This window comes from Sesamum indicum, linkage group LG10 (genome assembly GCF_026168435.1).
Source record: "Sesamum indicum cultivar Baizhima isolate 11 linkage group LG10, ASM2616843v1, whole genome shotgun sequence".
NCBI lineage: Eukaryota > Viridiplantae > Streptophyta > Magnoliopsida > Lamiales > Pedaliaceae > Sesamum > Sesamum indicum.
The window spans coordinates 20,868,310-20,886,183 of NC_142666.1; the positions used below are offsets into that span (position 1 = coordinate 20,868,310).

A 17,874-nucleotide genomic window follows, 5' to 3' on the forward strand; every position below is an offset into this window, starting at 1 on the left:
GCTGCTAATACTAATTCACACGGGCACAATATTTGCCATCCTTACCACAAAACATACAACTGAAATGTGAAAGGTGAAGATATATCTTTGAACAAGTGCAGCATTTCTGTTATTTCTTCTTTTCAACAATGGCATAACACAGCAGGAGTAGACGAGTAATGTTAAAACTCTTGATCAACTGTTCTATGATCTTTGGTACTAACCGAAAAGCATCGCCACATGAAGAGTGAGGGTGATCCACACAACCACTCATTAGACAACCAAAGAAATGTCTCTGAATTAATAAAGATTACAATCATTCATCCACCCAACCATCTCTCCCTTATTGGTTCCCAAACTTCTACAGCGGTGCCGGCAACAACTAGCCGCTCCTGTATTTTCCTCCACAAAAAATCAGCTCAAATTTGGCAATCACTACTTAAGGGAGACCAGCGGTTTCTGGCAAACCCCAATATCGACCTAAATTCCTCGTTTTTTTGCCTATTAACTTGAACCAGGCCATGCGAGAGAGGGCAATCCAATCTTATATATGAAAGATATTGTTGGACCATTTGATGTTGCCATTGTTTTAACTGCCCAAGAGAAACCGGAAAATATCACTCAGCGTAATGATACCTTCCACGCGCTTGCTCCCAGCTTCAATAATAACGAGCCGTCTGACCCCTGCAAATAGCCGCGTGAAAAGTAATATACATAGGGACTTCGGGGAACAACATTTGCAATTAATAAACATCAGTCCAATTGTATGTGTGTACTACTGAAGGACCACCAAACAAATGACTGGTAAGTATGTGGAATGTCTTAAAAAAACAAGGGAAGACAAGAGAAGCGAATAAAAAAGGGAAGGAGAGGGGAAGGAACCTGGCTGGGATAATCTCTCCAAGACCTTGTGGAGTGGATCAGACCGCAAGCACATATGACATCTTTGATTGGTGTAGCCATATGTTGAAAAGGGGTCATCTCTGTACTGCAATGCCTATATATAAGAATTGGACAATATATGTAAGAAACAGAAGTATGTTGAAATAGGGCCAGCACATCTCTGTACTCATGCAAGGATAGATATAATTCAGGATAGATATAATTCAAGTCCCCTAAAAATACAATTAGCACGAACCTGATGAATAGTTGTTTCTTCAAGATTAATGTGTGTATAAATTTTGTCCTTTGCCAAAGTAGTTATGTCGCTGCAACAAACTATAACACATAAATACCAATTCCAAGTGGCAAGTGCTGAAAATATAACTCATATACCACAAGCATGGTATAACAGTACACAATACTAACCTCCGAGAATACACGTCCAATAAGGAGTCATTATCATCAACAATTGGGATCGAACTAACTTGTGCTGAGAGAAAACCATCCAGTTAATCACACAGAGAAAAAGTATTAAATGGTTAAGGGAAGGAGTAAGTTAATTTCTTCAGAAATAAGTCAACAGTTTTATGCCAGGAGAGTAGATTGTAAAGAAAGGATGAGATGAAGATTGCTTCTCACATGTGCTCCAATTGTTAGAGCATAGTAGATACCTTGGATTAATAAATTCAATGCTGAACTAAGTGAAGCATTCGGTCTCAACATTGCCAATGGCCGCCGATTTGGCTCTCCAATTTTTGGAACCCAAGTGCCTACAGGGATTGCAAAAAGTGGGAATTGAAGTACTGGTAGAGAGCTTGGTGAGTGCTTAAAAAACCGGCAAATACCTGTAAAGCAAGAGAAAATGTTGATATATCAAATATGAGCGCTTTTGGTTTCCTCAGAGTTGATACGCCTCAAGCATACACATATACTTATACACAGAAGTGGCTGGTTAATTTTCCTCACATTTTAGTATTCCGGAAAGTGAAGCAAGGTGCAGCAAATGTGGGTTTGAGCCACCCGCTGACGAAGAATGAAGGATGGGAACCGTAGCTACACCATTTTGCAAAATCTTCAAAGCAACTTCCTTCAAACTGTCATCTGGCCCAGCCTGAAATCCGGCAACCAAGTCAACATGAAATAGTAGCCTAAATACTAATTCTAGAATACAAGAGAAGAAATGTTGCTTGGAAAACCAAATAAATTTTTCATCAAACTAAAGTGCAAATTTGGGTAAGTCAAGGATAGAGGGAACATGTTTAATAATATATTACCACAGAGCAAATATAAGCATTTCCATAGATACTTAGAACACAACACATGCATGTTCTCATACCTATCACATAACCTATTTTTTCTTCACTGACAGACACTTGGGCTTTTCCCAACTTAAAACTCAATCAAATGATACACCTGCTCAGGAAATCATGGCAATACCGAAGTAAACAGCAGAAAGCCAAAAATGCTTCTAAGTATGTGGACAGCTTCAATCTTCCACAAGGGTGCCGAAGGCAAAACCAAGTTTTCTACTTATTGTTTCATCAGTATAGGTTATTGAAGAGAGAGAATCAGTGTGAAGAGCATAATCAGTAACCAAATTATCCATTCCATCCATACTTGTATCATAGCAAAATTTTCACTTTCCATGTGCAAGATGTACATATTTTTCATTCAGGAAATCAGTATTCAGTATGAATACTTACTTGTACAAGTTGTCTTGAAACAGCACTCCTTAGCCCATTAACTTGACTATTTAGATATGATTTTGCCACTTTCCAAGCAGCTATGGTGTGGGTCTCAAGCTCTTCCTCGGTCAAATTGGACCCATGGCTGCCAAGCTGCCACACATCAAGAACATCAACATATACATTTCAAGACTTTGCAGCACCATATGAGAAACTATGGTCCACACCCAGAGAAGAACTATTAGTTTCTGTAAGAACTACAATTAGGGAATTAGCATTACTTATTCCCTTTACAAACCAATCCTAAACCTACATCCAAAAGCATAGACCCCACCAATCATAATACACCAATGGTTGTGAGAAGAAAAGTCAAATGAGGCAAGAGAGAGGTCAGCAGTGAACAAGGATTCATGAAGCAAAACATCACAGGTGAAGAAGCACCAAATATATAGTTGGTCCAGTGAAATTTTCCAGACGCTCTATCATTTTTATCACTCAAGAAAACAAATTCTCATGAAGGACCAAGTCCTCATGGTTGTTACTGTCATACATCATAATGTAGCACATATCTAATATTAGTCACTGCAACATCCAATAACTCAAACATAACAAGTGTGATATCTGTGCCAGTTACAAGGTCAGAAAGCATCTTGCACAATTTTAGACGATCTTCTACTCATGGTGTCAGAGTTTTAGATAAGTGAGAGAGAAATAGAACACCAACATTTACTTGGTTCGGTCATATCACATACGTCCACGAGACAAATGCCCAAAGGGCTAAATCTTATTATTCTCTCTTAGTTTGATGATATAAGCTTCATCTATTTATATATGTGAATTACATATATGTATAACACAAAAATAAGGAAATATCTCCAAAATCAAATCATATAGATATCACAAGAGTCACTAAGAGTTTGTTGTGATTCTCTTCTGATTTTACAGTTATTTGGAGAATCAATTCTGATTCTCAACACTACCCTCAAGTTAGACATTGAGATCTTGATTGTGATGTTCAACTTGCACAACAAAAGTCAAAACTTTTCTTTCAGTGTGACACCAGGGGAGGTCATCGGAGGTCAAGGCGTCGTCATAACATGCACACGCATCCACAGTAGTGTAAATAGAAACATTAAGTCACACAGCCAACTTTAGGTGCAAAACACCAGTAGAAAGGCATTTACCCAATCAAAAGCAAGGTCGACCAGAAAAAAGAGACCGACAAACAATTTAGGTGTAGAACACCATAAGTAGTGAAAGGGGCTCAGCCCATCACAAGTAGAAAGGTCGGTTAGAGAATGAGACTGACACACACCCGTAGTAAAGACTTGGTGGAGCCAGTGTTGCCTGCATAGCACAGGCAGTGTTAGCACAGCAGTTAGGGTTTCAGGTGGTAGTTGCGGCGCGCAGCTAGGGTTTGAAAAGGCAGCGCAGTTACGACAGCAGCGGCGCGCTAGGGTTTCAGCAGGCGCTCTCTCTTTTTTTCTGTTCTTTTTTCTTTTGAGAAACCCGCTTTGATACCATGTCAGAGTTTTAGATAAGTGAAGAGAGAAACAAAAGACCAACATTTACGTGGTTTGGTCATACGACCTACGTCCACGAGACAAATGCCCAAAGGGCTAAACCATATTATTCTCTCTTAGTTTAATGATATAACCTCCACCTATTCCATATGTGTATAACATAAAAATAAGGAAATATCTCCAAAATCAAATCATATAGATATCACAAGAATCACTAAAATTTTGTTGTGATTCTCTTGTGATTTTTCAATTATTTGGAGAATCAATTCATGATTCTCAACACATGGATTAGCAAATATTTAAAAATGACACATTATTTGATATCCAAACACATTTTGAGGGGAGTTATCATTCACGCCTGTAAAAGTGATCCAAGTTCCCATACCCACTACAAACACTGGCTGGGAACTGCCGGACTAAGAGCTTCCAAATGTACACTAGTTATATGACCATAAACATATCTTTTACCACTCTTTTCATAATGATAACAGATATATTCTCCCTTTCTAGTTCAGGAAGTTGGAATCCAATATAAAATATTTTATCTGAACTTATTATTATAAGCCAGAAAAGCCCAAAACCACATACAACAGAGGAAAACTAATTTTTCTATGTAGAAAAGAAGCAAAGAGATTAGTAGAATGCAAGATGTCTAGTTACCTCATCAGGAAAGCAAGAAATAGGGAAAGAAGAAAGAAACCCAGGAAAAAGAGAGGACATAAGTTTGTCAACATAAATTTTATTCATTGCAGTGTATACCTCTCTCATAATTAAAATAAAATCCAATGCGCTGAGAACTCCAACAAATTTGCCCTTTGAGAAGTCCCATAAGGGTGCCATGGAGATTCCCTGGAAAGGAGCTGTTGGTTAGAAGGTGGACTCAAAAGTATGTAAATGAAGAAAGCATTGACAAGAACATGCATGAGTCGCATGAATAAGAAACAACAACCAAACGTCTTGCTAGGGGCAGGTCAGTAACAGTGTCATTGATTTACATAGAAGGTGAAGAATGCTTTGAGAAAAGATAAAGCAATATGTTCAAGTAATTTGATTTTTGCTTCCTACACCAGAAATGTTGAACAATTTGGTGACTGGTGAATTTTACCTCTCTGTTCTTTGTTAAGGTTCAAACTGCCTACTTGAGGAAATCATATAATGTCAAAGCAAATAGTTTCATTATATTTGTGATACCACCATGCTGTTTCCCAATTCTTAAAGGAAAAAACTATTGCCAATTCTGATATACACAATCGCAATATGGATTTGAGAACAACTCTGACTAATCCGAAGAGAACTTGGAAAAACTTCGACCCAGAAATACCCAATAAAGTACCTGCTCATGCAGAATATGAAATGCTTGCTTTACAGGCAGGTCTACATCCAAAGCAATAACCTGCAAACAATCCAATAAATTAATAAAGCAAGCTAAACAGAAAGAAAATGTAAAAAGATTATCGATGCTGACCTTTCCAGATTCAGGAAGCAACTCATAGGCCGTGTGTGTTGACATAAACACAGTTATACGATGCCGGGAAATCTCTAAGTCTGCATCTGATATCATTGTGACGGACTCAGTAGATGTACCATCTGACAGTCGAACCTGTGACCAAGATCAAAGTGGCTGAGGCAACTGAACTTATTTTTTCCTGTGACCGATCATGAAAGGAACTACACAAAATAATATCTGAGGCTACAGTTACAAAAGATTTAATGACGGCTATGGTTGAAATAAATGTGATGCTAAACCATAATAATATCTTCAGATTCCGAATCTATAAGTTTCTCTTCATCTAAATAGTCAATCTTTAAATGTTTCCAATTAACTAAGCACTTCTTATAGAACATTTTCATATTCTTGTTTACCAAATGTAAGGAGTACTTTTCCAAATTTCTAAATTGTTGCGTTAATTTGCCAAAGGCCACTATGTAGTTAGAAGGCATATTAGCTAAACAAGCTACAAACAGGAACAGAAAATAGAGTCAAACCACTAATTGAAAAAAATCTATATGTTACATGTTAAACATGGAGAACCACAGAAAGGTATAGATTGGGAAAACCAATAATGAGTACAGTTTTCAGGAGAGATATGCATGACTATCCAGATACCTAGAGGATAAAAGCTTAACCTTTTTCCAAGGCATTCAAGACCTATGGTCTCTGGAAATGACCTAATAATAGATATTTTCAAATAAACTAAAGAGGAGTGCAGCATTGCCATACCACACGCTGAAAGGCCTCGTTATCTACATCCATGCTGGAACCAGGACCAGAGGGAGGCACTTGCGGACTGAGAATTGGGGGACGATAATCTGAATCCCTAGTTAAAAGGATGGTGTTCACTGTTCCAATGTTGCTACTGATAAAAGGCTGATGCTCATCATGTCTCCATTCACCATCAACCACAAATTTGTACTGCAAATATCGGGCCAATATTAAAAACTTGATAGTGAATTCCAAAGCTAGTCTGTAATGAAAAGCCACGAAATATCTTCAATTAAAGACCAAAAACAATTAACACCGTCCATCCTTCCGCAAGTACATGGATTGGGCATTCCGAATCAGGAATTTGAGTTTGAGGATGCTTGGGATAACTGATTCCCATTAACGTTCCATTTTAAAAATGTCCCTCTCCAACTTATACCTCAGAGTTAATCGCCACGAAATTGTAAAGTCTTTATATGCCAGCTTTATGAGTGAAAAGTAGAATAATATGATTAGTTATGTACGGAAAATATTGGGTAAATGAATACTGCCTTAGTCCACAATTGAATACCTATATTTTATTGTGGGATATCCAAACATAATGTCCAATTCCTTGGTACAGAAATTTTCTTTCTAAAGTATGCTCTTTTTAAATTAATAATTATGGCCCACTAGACCTCAGTCACTACCTTTGACGTTAAAATGTTCTTACAAAGCATTCAATTTTCTAACTCTCATTTAAAACTCCATATCAATTCAAATGATAGACATTCATGGTTAGATGGCGAAAGTATCACTCACTTGCTATTGGAAAGTGAAAATGATTTGAGAACGAGGATCAATCAAATAAAACAAGACGTGGAAAAAAAAATGAGGTACAAGAATAACTCATTGCATTGGGACCTGGCATGATTTGATCCTTCTCACATTTGCTTGGCAAACATAACCTTGCATCTCTACATGTGTCATAGGACTCATAACACAATTTCTTTCAATAACTAACAATTAACTGGCATTTATATTTACTTGAGAATCATTCTCTTTTAAAGACAAGTAGACAACCACCATCTTAACGTTTGTCATGCAAAACCCCCTACATTGTATTATAGTTTACCGGCATCTACTTTAAGATTTCCTGGACTAAGTGACATCATTATTACCAATTACACCAGAAAGTCCAAAAGTATGGAAACATCATAGGATAGCGGCACTCACAGCCCATTCATAGTTAGTCAACACAGCAACATTCAGCCAAAGAGGAATAATTAAAAGAAACAGAGGCATAATTAAGTCTAATTGCAGCAAAGTATGACTGCAAATAACCAAGATAGTTAGCTGAGCTAGCAATTCATGATGCAAAAATGCACCAAATGCCACCTTAAAAATACATCACAGAACACAGAAAATATGGATCTCACGGAAGTCCAAATTAACTGCATATCAATTGCCACGACTACAATTTTCGGGTCAGTTCGAGCAAATCAGCCTTTCAAATACGTAAAGACATACTCTTTTGATCACTGTAAATAATCACAAGAAATCATATAAATAAACACTAGAAAGCTTCAACCCACAATCTCAAAAACAACCAACCTGGTGATAACCCGGAGGCAAGCTACAGATTGTCTGAAATACAGTAGGGCAACCCTCAACCGGTGTCATTGGCCATTGCGTCCACCTTTTTCAATTTACCATCAATTGGAAAAATAGAGTTAAGAAGAAAATACTTAACACGCACACACTAAAACTCACAAACAAATTTTATACCAGAGGGAGAGAGAATGATAGCAGCAGCATGATAAAGTAAGCTTCAAAAGCTAATTAACTCTCACCCCGTAAACGAGCCACTGATATACACAACTCTCCCACCATAAGGCCACACAAAACGGGTGGGAATCAACACCATCCCACTTTCGCGCGAATAATCCATGCCAAGAGGATACATTCACTCCTAAACTATTCTAAATTACCCAAAAGAACACTTCTGCGAACGAAAACCCTAGCATTTGTGCATTGCAGCAATTGCAACAGGAACAATAAATTCAAGCAACAATTGCAAAAATCCAGAAACCCATTGAGCTGAACACCTCAATTTTTAATGGGCATATCAAATATTACTTCGTAAGACTATAATTTGAGGGAAAGACACGACCTCCTTTGAATCTGCCAGAACCGTATCGATAAAGCTAAAGATAAAACAACAAATATAAATTAGTAGAACCCTAAATCATGTGGAAATTTGATACTGCATGCAAAGCAGGTAGCATCAAAATAGGAACTTTTCATAATTCGATAGAATTTAGTTAATTTATGTATGAAAATCAATGGCGATATTTGTAAGAAGAAAAATTTTTGGAACTAGCCCTAAATATTTTATATTCCCGTTTCAAAGATTTTTCATTTTGTTGGGGGAAAATGAAAATGAAATATTTCTTGCGTGTATATTTTTCAGGGGAGAAATTATTAAGTGGGTCCCCCGCCCACCTTATTTTTTGTTAAAGATTCCCTTTGTGTTGCCATGTCAGCATTCTCTTGACTATAATTAATTTTTTTTGGACAAAATGCATAAAACACATTCAGTATATTTGGTTTTGTAAGTTTTGAATATATTTTTTATTGTTTTAAAACAGTTTTAATTACTTTTTGTCCAAAAAATATAATTAATTAAAAAATAATATTTATTTTAATCACTAACAACTAAATAAATTATATATATTTTTACACATACATATATATAAATATATATAAAAGATATATGATTTGACAATGAACAGTATTTTTTGTCTCTCCACTACCCAACATCAAACATATCATACTTATTTTATATTATTTTCAAAAATAAATCCAAACATACACACTATCTCTAACTTATTTTTATTTATCTTTGTTTTTCTCTCTCTATTTTCACAAAACATCCCAAAACAAGTTGAAAACAAAAACCAAACATTATGATTGTTTTTGTGTTTTGCACACCTCCACTAGGTGTGCAATTATAATTTAATTTTTTTTATTAGTTTTTTTTATTATTTTTTATTCTTCTCTTAACATAAATATATATTATATTTCACTAACAAACAAAATACTATATATACATACACATATATATTACTAAATATATATATTAAAAGACATGATTTGACAATGAACTGTAACTCATGTCTCCCAAATCCCAACATCAAACCTACACCACTTATTTTATATTATTTTTTATTATATCAAAATACAAATCCAAACATACGATCTATCTCAAAACACATACTTGTTTATCTCTATTTTTCTGTCTCTATCTCCAAAATACCAAAACAAAAACATCCAAAACATTAATCCAAACATAGTGCCTGTGTTTTAGAAAGTATGCAAAAAACACCCTCCTATTTTTAGAATAGACTAAAACCCTCCTCTTGTTTTGTTTTAGTCAGCAAAAAAACCCCGTTCTGTTAGCAACTAACGCGAAGTGGAATAGACGCACGTCTATTGCGTTAAGTAGTCATTTTCTGCGGTTTAGGTTCATGTTAAATGACACTTTGGACTAAAATACCCCTCTATGAAACTATATAACATACAAACGGCTTTTTGGCTTGTTTTGTGTTTTTTTTTTTTGTCATTTCTCACCTTAAAAAATAAATTAAATTTTGTCATATTAAATTTAAATTAAAATATATTTAAATTCAAATAATTTTGTTATTGTTAATTATTAAATCTAACTATTATTTTTAATTAATTAAAATATTAGCCAAAATATTTAATTATTATAATTATTTATAATATTCATAATTAACTAAAATATATTAGCCAAAATATTTAATTATTACAATTATTTAAAATATTCATAATTAACTAAAATATATTTTAATTAATATAATTAAAATTAATTTTTAAAAAAAGAAAAAACGGAGATTTTCGCTCTTTTTTGCCTGAAACTTAGAAATAAGTTTCCGACACCGTCCGGATGAATTTTATATGGCCAATGATACCATTCGAATCCTCTCTTCAAAACGAACATTTCCATACATTCAATTTGAGTTTTCGTCAATCATAGAGAGTGGGCTCAAGTCAAGACCTCCAAACATGTTTGCCGTCGATTCGTCTCCGTCCGGTCGAATTTTGGTCTCAAACCACTACCATCAGACTCGTCTCTTCAAGACGTATCTAACGAGACCTGTCTCACTCAATTTGGGTAGTAAGTTTTTTTTTAAAATATAAAATAATAATATATTTTTAAAATTTTAAATTATTTATATATAATATAAGTTAAATAATTTGTTGTATCTAAACCTTTTATTTTTTTAAAATCTAACGGTTGACATTAATTGATTAGATCTAACAATCAGTATTTGATCAAAGAAAATTCAAGCATCATTAATACAAGAAATAATATAATAAGTAAGGGTATAACGATCATTTTTTAAAAAATTAACACCGTTAGTTGGATTTGACGGAGAGAGGCGATTGAGCTGAGTTTTACAAAACACCGAGGGGCTTTTAACCTATTCTCATAACAAGAGAGTTTATTTTGCAGACTTTTTAAAGTACATAAGGATTTTATGCATTTTGTCCGAATACAAATTCTCTACACCAACTTCTTGTTGGACCTCAGAATGTACACTGCTGGTTTGAGTGAACTTGGAAAATAGTGACAACTTCTTTGCATTGATCTTTCCTTTTCCCTATCCATGAGTATCAATACAGACTTTAAAACTGAAAAAGCAAGGACTTCTGTTTCTTTCGGCATTGTTCCAATAGCCCTAAGATCAAAGTCGTTGTCCAGTACTGCTGTAGACTTCAAATTCTTGATGCACTTATTGACCATTTTATTAATCTTCTTTCTTGAGGCCACATAAGCATTCATTTTTTAGGTTGAGGTCTGTGATCTTCAGACAATTATCAAAATATATGCAAAAGTGCATACGAGTATGATTCAACGTTGTTTTTTGTGGGCTTTGCTCAAAATATAGATTCCTCCTATGGAAATTAATTGCTATTATACGCATTAAGATTGTGGAAAATGGTGATTTATGTTTACATAAATTTATCTATCATTAAAAAAAATAAAAATCGGTGGAATTTTTACAGGCTAAAAATAAAATGATAATATACGGACCACACTCTTGCACTATCATATGATGGATTAGTGATATTTTTACCAATCCATATCTAAATATTTTATATCTATAGTAATATAAGCACAGTAAAATTTAAAAATGAACAGCAGTAGAATAATATATAAAAATACTAACTTAAGCTTCAAAATTTAAATATATATATATATATACATATATGAAGAATAAATATCATGAAATATTAAAGATAAATGATCAATCTCATTAAACTAGAAATACTTTTGAAAATTTTAAAATGGGTGGCTTCTATTAGTTAATTTTATAAAAAATTACATTTTTGGTCCGATATGTTAGGGTCTTTTAGTAATTTAGTCCTATTTGTTACTATTTTCTTATATTGCATTCCGTAAGTTAAAAGTTTTTCTATTTTAGGCCTCACATACATTTTTCAACCAATTATTAAAGGAGTCATCAACATTTTTCAACCAATTATTAGGGCATTTTCAATTTAGTTCCATTTATCGCGATATTTTCGCATTGCATCTCATAAATTGAAAACTATTTCAATGTCATCTTGGCATTTTTCGTACATTTTCTATTCATTTTTAGTTTATTATTGGATGAAAAATGCACATGAAAACTAACATTGAGAAACTTTTCGATTTATGAGATGCGATTTTCCCATAAGGTCATTAACAAATGAGACTATATTGAAAAAGTCTCTAACATATGGACCAAAATTATGATTTTTCCTTAATTTTTTATTTAATATGAAAAGTAGAAATTTATTTTGAGATTGTACTTTAATTCACGTACTTTTGATTTTCATCATAATTATACTAGAGGGCACTGGAAAATTTAAAATGAATAGCATATGAGTAACAGATAAATACTAATCCAAACATAAAAGAATAAAAATATAATATAGAATAAATATACTCAATTTTAATAAATTAAAAGTATTGTTGAAAAATTTAAATCAAGTGACTTCCGACTAACTGATTTTATTTGAATATTAATATAAGATAATTATTTTTAAATTATAACAATATAATGGATGCGTATCATTTTGAGAACTCTAATAAAATATAACTATTAATTTTTATCAATTTGTTTTGAAAATATAATTGTATAATACTATTATTTTAATGACAGAAACATAAATAATATCACAAATTTAATATATTTTATGACTAACTATAATAAAAAAGTTCTCTTTTCTTTTATTTGTTTTTGGTTGGAAGTGTTTTCTCGAAATGGTGAATAGAGTTCAAAAGTTTCAATTATAAATAGAGTAGTGGTAGAAGTACATAAAAAAAATTCCGAAGAAACAGTCCATTTGAGTTTCAATGATGTACCAACTTGTATATAATATTGAGTTGAGCTGATTTTTGATATACTCTCGAAGTTAATCAAGCAATAAATATAAAGCTAGAAATTGGTTTTGAATCAAAATTTTCATTTCTTTGGTTAAGAAACAAGCCAGACCCGTTGGAGCAGGCAACAATTTTTCACATAGTACAAAGAAGGCCAAAGTACCAAACACACTTGATTCTTATTTACAATAAAAATGGTCGCTGATTTCTTCGAGCTCACACTTCGAACTACTTGAACCCGATCGACATGAAAACTGGTGCAAAAGGTTCACACTCCAAATCAACGAGTGGACATGAAAACTTGTGCAAGATCATCTCCACCGGCATTAAGTTGTTAACTGAAAAGAACAAACAAGTGCAGAATCACCAATTAAAGAAAAAAACATGCAATAACAACTTACATAAATAACATCTTCTCTTTAAGAACTATGAGAATTTAAAGGTCGAAATAGAAATTCAAACACTCAACTGTTTCATATTGGCTACTTAAAAAAGAGTGCAACTTTGACATCATATAAAACCACATGATAACCTATATATCTCTAAATTCCTCTCTGCCATTTTTCTAGCCAAAAAAGCAACATTTATCCCTTATCAATTTCTTCTTTATCAATTTTTCCCATATTTAGAAATCATATAAAGTTGAAACCATTGCAATTTCCTCCGTATAATTCAAACCCAAAAGTGTCTGATTTCTATGAAACCTTCACGTTCTCAACATTCTAATTTGGAGGCGATAGAATCACGAATTTTGGGACCGCTTTAAATATGACGGGCGCAAGACAGTTTGGAGTTGAGGCCTAAATGAGAAATAACCCTCCATTATTTTTGTTGGTTTATTCTCGGTTTGTTCATTATGTTAGGTTTTGTTCTCATGTTGCTTTCTAAAAACTTTTTGTTTGTCATACACATTTAAGATTCTTGTACAAATTTTACAAAAACACCATATTCGTTCATGTCATCGACATCTTAACTTTGCAGGTGTATCTAAGAATTGGTGGAAATTCTATAGCATACAATCACAAATTAGTTCATTCGTGAACTTAAAAAATAAAATATCATATACTAAATTGCACAACCGTTCTAGATGCCAATCTCATTATTCGTTTTAAAATTACTGATAAAAATTTCTTAAAAGAATTTTCAACACATCTTGATAAGTTTCAATAGAGTAATCATTTATCAAAAGAAAAGTTAATACTTTTTTGGAAATCTAGACAAATATGGCGGTCAATGCTATTTGACCAGAAATAATAAACTGAATGCTTCTCAAAATGTTTCAAAAATTGTTTTAATAAACTGAATGCTTCTCAAAATGTTTCAAAAATTGTTTTAATAAACTGAATGCTTCTCAAAATGTTTCAAAAATTGTTTCAAAGTCTGTTAATTTTATGAAAATAAAATTCAACAAATTATTTCATGCTTTCACCCAAAAACAATTAAATGAATTCATCTATTGCTAATCAAAATATTTTGTTAATTAGTCTTCAATATTTGTAAGTGCACTTCAAGCTGATTCTGAAAATATGAGTTTATTGTAAAAACAAGAAAAATAAATTTTTAAGTAAAAGATAAAAACTGATTTTGAGAACATGAATTGAAAACAAAAGAACACTTGACAAGGAAAATAAATCTTTAAGTGGAAAAAAACCAATTTCCAATAATATTATTTAAAAATAAAAAATAGAAAGTTCTTCAAACACTATTTAAGATACAAAAACTATGTGTTCCTCAAAAACCATTTATCAACTCATGAAATTTCAATACTCACAAAAGATTTACCAAGTCCTCTTGAAAAGGAATTTTAAATTGGCATCTAAACAACCGTTTGGCATTTTAGCGTAGAATTAAATCCTCAAAGTTGAAAAATAAAATAATTCATGATTGTATGATATAGATTTTTCAACAAAATTTTCTATGATACACCTGCAAAAATAAGAGGCTAATAACATGAACCAATATGGATTTTGCAAATCCATACAAGAATGTCAAATGTATTAAAAACAAAAAATTTAAAGGCAAGCGCATGAAAAGAAAACCCAACACAATAAATGAACCAAGAATAAATTTACAAAAAGAGAGGAGGGTTTATTCTCCAATTTAGGTCTCAACCCTATCCTTGCATCCTTCACATTTGGAACAGCCACAAAAAATCCATAATTCTATTCTTTCCAAATGAGAATGGTGATTGCGTGGCTTTTCAAAGAAATCAAAGCAGTAAACAATTGGGTTCAAATTATACAAAGTGTAAAATCAATGGTTCAACCTTCTTGATTTCAAAATATGGAAGAAAATTTGACAAAAAAGAACTAATAGGGGCACCGGTTACTTTTGAGTTAGAAACTTGAAGAGAGGAATATGAAGATAAGTAGGCTACCATTAGGTTCTAAAATGTCGTCAAAAAGCACACTTTAGCAGCCAACATATGTTGAGCATTTAAATCCTACTTAACCTTTTTATTCACACACAATCCTTATCGAGACGAGGTTATCTACTTTGCACGAAATTGGCAAACCAAATTCAAACTCTAGTCCTCTCTCTTGTAAAAGACAAGTATGAATCACATATGCCAACTGACGTGCTTCACTTGTAGAATCAAATGAATGCATGTTACACGTATAACTGAAAAATGAAATATCAAGTATATGGTGTTCTATAGTTATATGCTACATGTGTCGAGGCTAAAGAAATCACATGGCGCCTCCACAATCAGTTATGGTCCAGTTTATTTTAATGGCACTAGCAATAGATATTTGATATATGATGACCAACTCAAATAAATATGGGTAAGGGTCCAATTAGTTGACCGCGTTGCAATGCATCAAACGTATAGTATAGTGCTTTCAATAAATCCTGCTAAATTACCAATAACAACACTTCTCTAATAGACTATAAATAATATGACATATATTCTTTGCAAAAGACAGAATTATAAAGGCACGAAAGAAAACATCACAGATACATCATTGTGGCATGCTCTATTTTAAAGGCATAAAATCAGATACTGCATAAACCAAGACACCTTGCTAGATGGTACTTAAGAGAAAATATCATGTTGGTTCATTAAATGGTTTAGGAAGTTTCTTCACAGTCCCAAGAGAATATTAATATACTTAAAATCAAGCTCAAATAAGAGTATGAGAGAGTGGATGGATGGCACTTACATTTCAGTGAATCACTTATGCACATTAACAGAGGAGATAGGTAAATTGATGGAAAACATAATGCTACTGCTCCTAAAGTAGATGCACAGTCACAGATCAAATTGAAGATATACATGGCTTCGCATTACTTTCAAGCAGCTGTCTTACCCTAAAATTGTGTAATTGACAACATCAATATCTTGCTCGTATAGCTCCATACCTTAACAAGTGGAGCCAAAACGTTTCAGCACCAAAGTCCTACGTGAACCAAGGATCATTGGCAGCAATTTCAAAAAAACTTGAAAATGTATCACTAACCTTTTACACAAATAGATAATCATTTCCAAAAAACCTTTTCTAAAAAGCTTGTAAATGTACATATGATTCTTTTACATTAATGCCGATAACCTTTTCCAAAAAAAGAAAATCAATTCCAGTACAGCTTTGCATGCATTTATATTATATAACTTCTAGCAAAGAACTTTTCGGAAACAAAACATGCATACATTTAATATTATTGCTAACACACCAAAATGACAATCCATACCAAAGCCTATAAGGCCCTCATGACAGATCTGGAGAAACAAAGTGACTATGTCATTAAACGCGTCAAAATTACAATTAACACAAGCATTACTCAAGAAACATGCAAAAGACCAACATATTCACCAAAGGAATGCCAATAATCTCATGGATTCCAGTCTAAGAGCCAGTAGGAATATCTCGTGAAAGCATTCAAAACCGATTAAATTACATTATAAGATGGGAAACACCCAAAAAGAAAACAATATAAAGACCAGATATATTTATCACCAAAGCAAAATGATAGAAGAATAACTAGAAATATACAATGAATTTGGAAGACACACGAGATGCAAGTGGAATAAGCAGAGTTACGTCTGTTTTAAGAATGAAGCCTCGAAGATGTGAATACCAATAACAGAAACATGACCAGTTTATTAGTTCAGAAAAAATATAATAATATCCGTCGAGAAGAAACACAAAGAATCAGTGATGTGAGAGCAGAAAAACCGAGTGTGAATTTTCTCCTCCTTTTCTATCTTCATGCCATAACTGATAATAGGTAAACAAGCAAAATTCATACCAAGTACTTCACAGCAACCAAAATCACAACACATCACCACAGAATATAATCAAATGAAAAAAACAACCATACCCAAAGGAAAGAGCCCTAAGAATCTCCAATGATGGGAGTCGTCTTGGCTATTCCCCTCACAAGTTTCGAACCAACATCAATGTCTCCATTGCCGTTCTTGCATTTAATCCCGCACCCTTATCCTCCGTAGTAGTAATCGACAGCATACAAGAGAACCCATCTAGTGGTTGAATTTCAAGAACCTTGAAATAATTAACCCAGAACCTCAAAAAGGATAGGGAAAAAAAAGGAATAAGACCGTGTAATTCAAAAATTCGATGATAATCAAGGAAAACTAATATCAAATCTTCCATCGGACAGAAAAATTCCTTTAACCAAGATACATTTAATTTCACAATTGCTTTAAAAAATCAAGAACCCTAAATCAAGAAACTTTATAAAAGAAAAAGAACGACGAAAGAAAACACTTGCTCAAGTTGATGATTTTCAAGAGATCCTTACCTAAACAAAGAAGAAACCAAGGCTGGAGGCGGAGGAATGCAGCAGACGATGATGAGAAAGTCAGAAATGAACGAATAAATTTTGTTTTTCCGTGTTATTTTTCTATTGCATTTTCATCGAATTTTCCAGATTTTGTAGTGTGTTATTATGTGTTTGTATTATACAACGGTAACAAAATGTGGACTTTTATAACCCTATTTTACTTTAAATTGGACCCGGCCGATTGATCTCTTTTAAACTAAGGTTCAATAACAAATAAATATTGGGCCTTAATGGATTAATTGAGTTTGCCATATTTGGGCCTCTGTTTATTATTTGGTATTTGTAATAATTATAATTATATTTTTTAGATTATAATTATAACTATACTTTCTATTAAGTGGTAAATATATATATAAATTCCTC

General features: G+C 33.1%; 1 protein-coding gene and 1 long non-coding RNA gene across 2 annotated transcripts; both read right to left on the bottom strand.

Moving 5' to 3' along the window:
* Positions 1 to 86: 86 nt before the first annotated feature.
* Positions 87 to 8,686, bottom strand: LOC105171495 (sucrose nonfermenting 4-like protein). Its single transcript, XM_011092634.3, has 13 exons — positions 8,105 to 8,686; positions 7,866 to 7,950; positions 6,291 to 6,482; positions 5,535 to 5,669; positions 5,403 to 5,462; positions 4,829 to 4,918; positions 2,565 to 2,699; positions 1,828 to 1,972; positions 1,533 to 1,706; positions 1,288 to 1,351; positions 1,118 to 1,187; positions 862 to 976; positions 87 to 663 (listed from the first exon to the last, which is right to left on the bottom strand). Exons 1-13 carry the CDS (start codon positions 8,215 to 8,217, stop codon positions 569 to 571), a joined length of 1,473 nt encoding a protein of 490 aa, XP_011090936.1. The 5' UTR covers positions 8,218 to 8,686; the 3' UTR covers positions 87 to 568.
* Positions 8,687 to 12,770: 4,084 nt separating this feature from the next.
* On the bottom strand, positions 12,771 to 17,632 carry LOC105171496 (uncharacterized). Its single transcript, XR_848583.3, has 3 exons — positions 17,470 to 17,632; positions 17,029 to 17,232; positions 12,771 to 13,046 (listed from the first exon to the last, which is right to left on the bottom strand). It is a non-coding gene; the product is annotated as an uncharacterized LOC105171496 (long non-coding RNA).
* Positions 17,633 to 17,874: the final 242 nt, after the last annotated feature.

What these genes read in the sequence shown, in the direction of transcription:
- LOC105171495 (XM_011092634.3), bottom strand. Translation starts at nt 8,217, where the DNA reads ATGTATCCTCTTGGCATGGATTATTCGCGCGAAAGTGGGATGGTGTTG. An exon ending in TGCCTCCGGGTTATCACCAG is followed by an intron (nt 6,483 to 7,865) that starts GTTGGTTGTTTT and finishes CGATATTTGCAG; the next exon opens with TACAAATTTGTGGTTGATGG. An exon ending in GGAGAGATTATCCCAGCCAG is followed by an intron (nt 664 to 861) that starts GTTCCTTCCCCT and finishes GGCTATTTGCAG; the next exon opens with GGGTCAGACGGCTCGTTATT.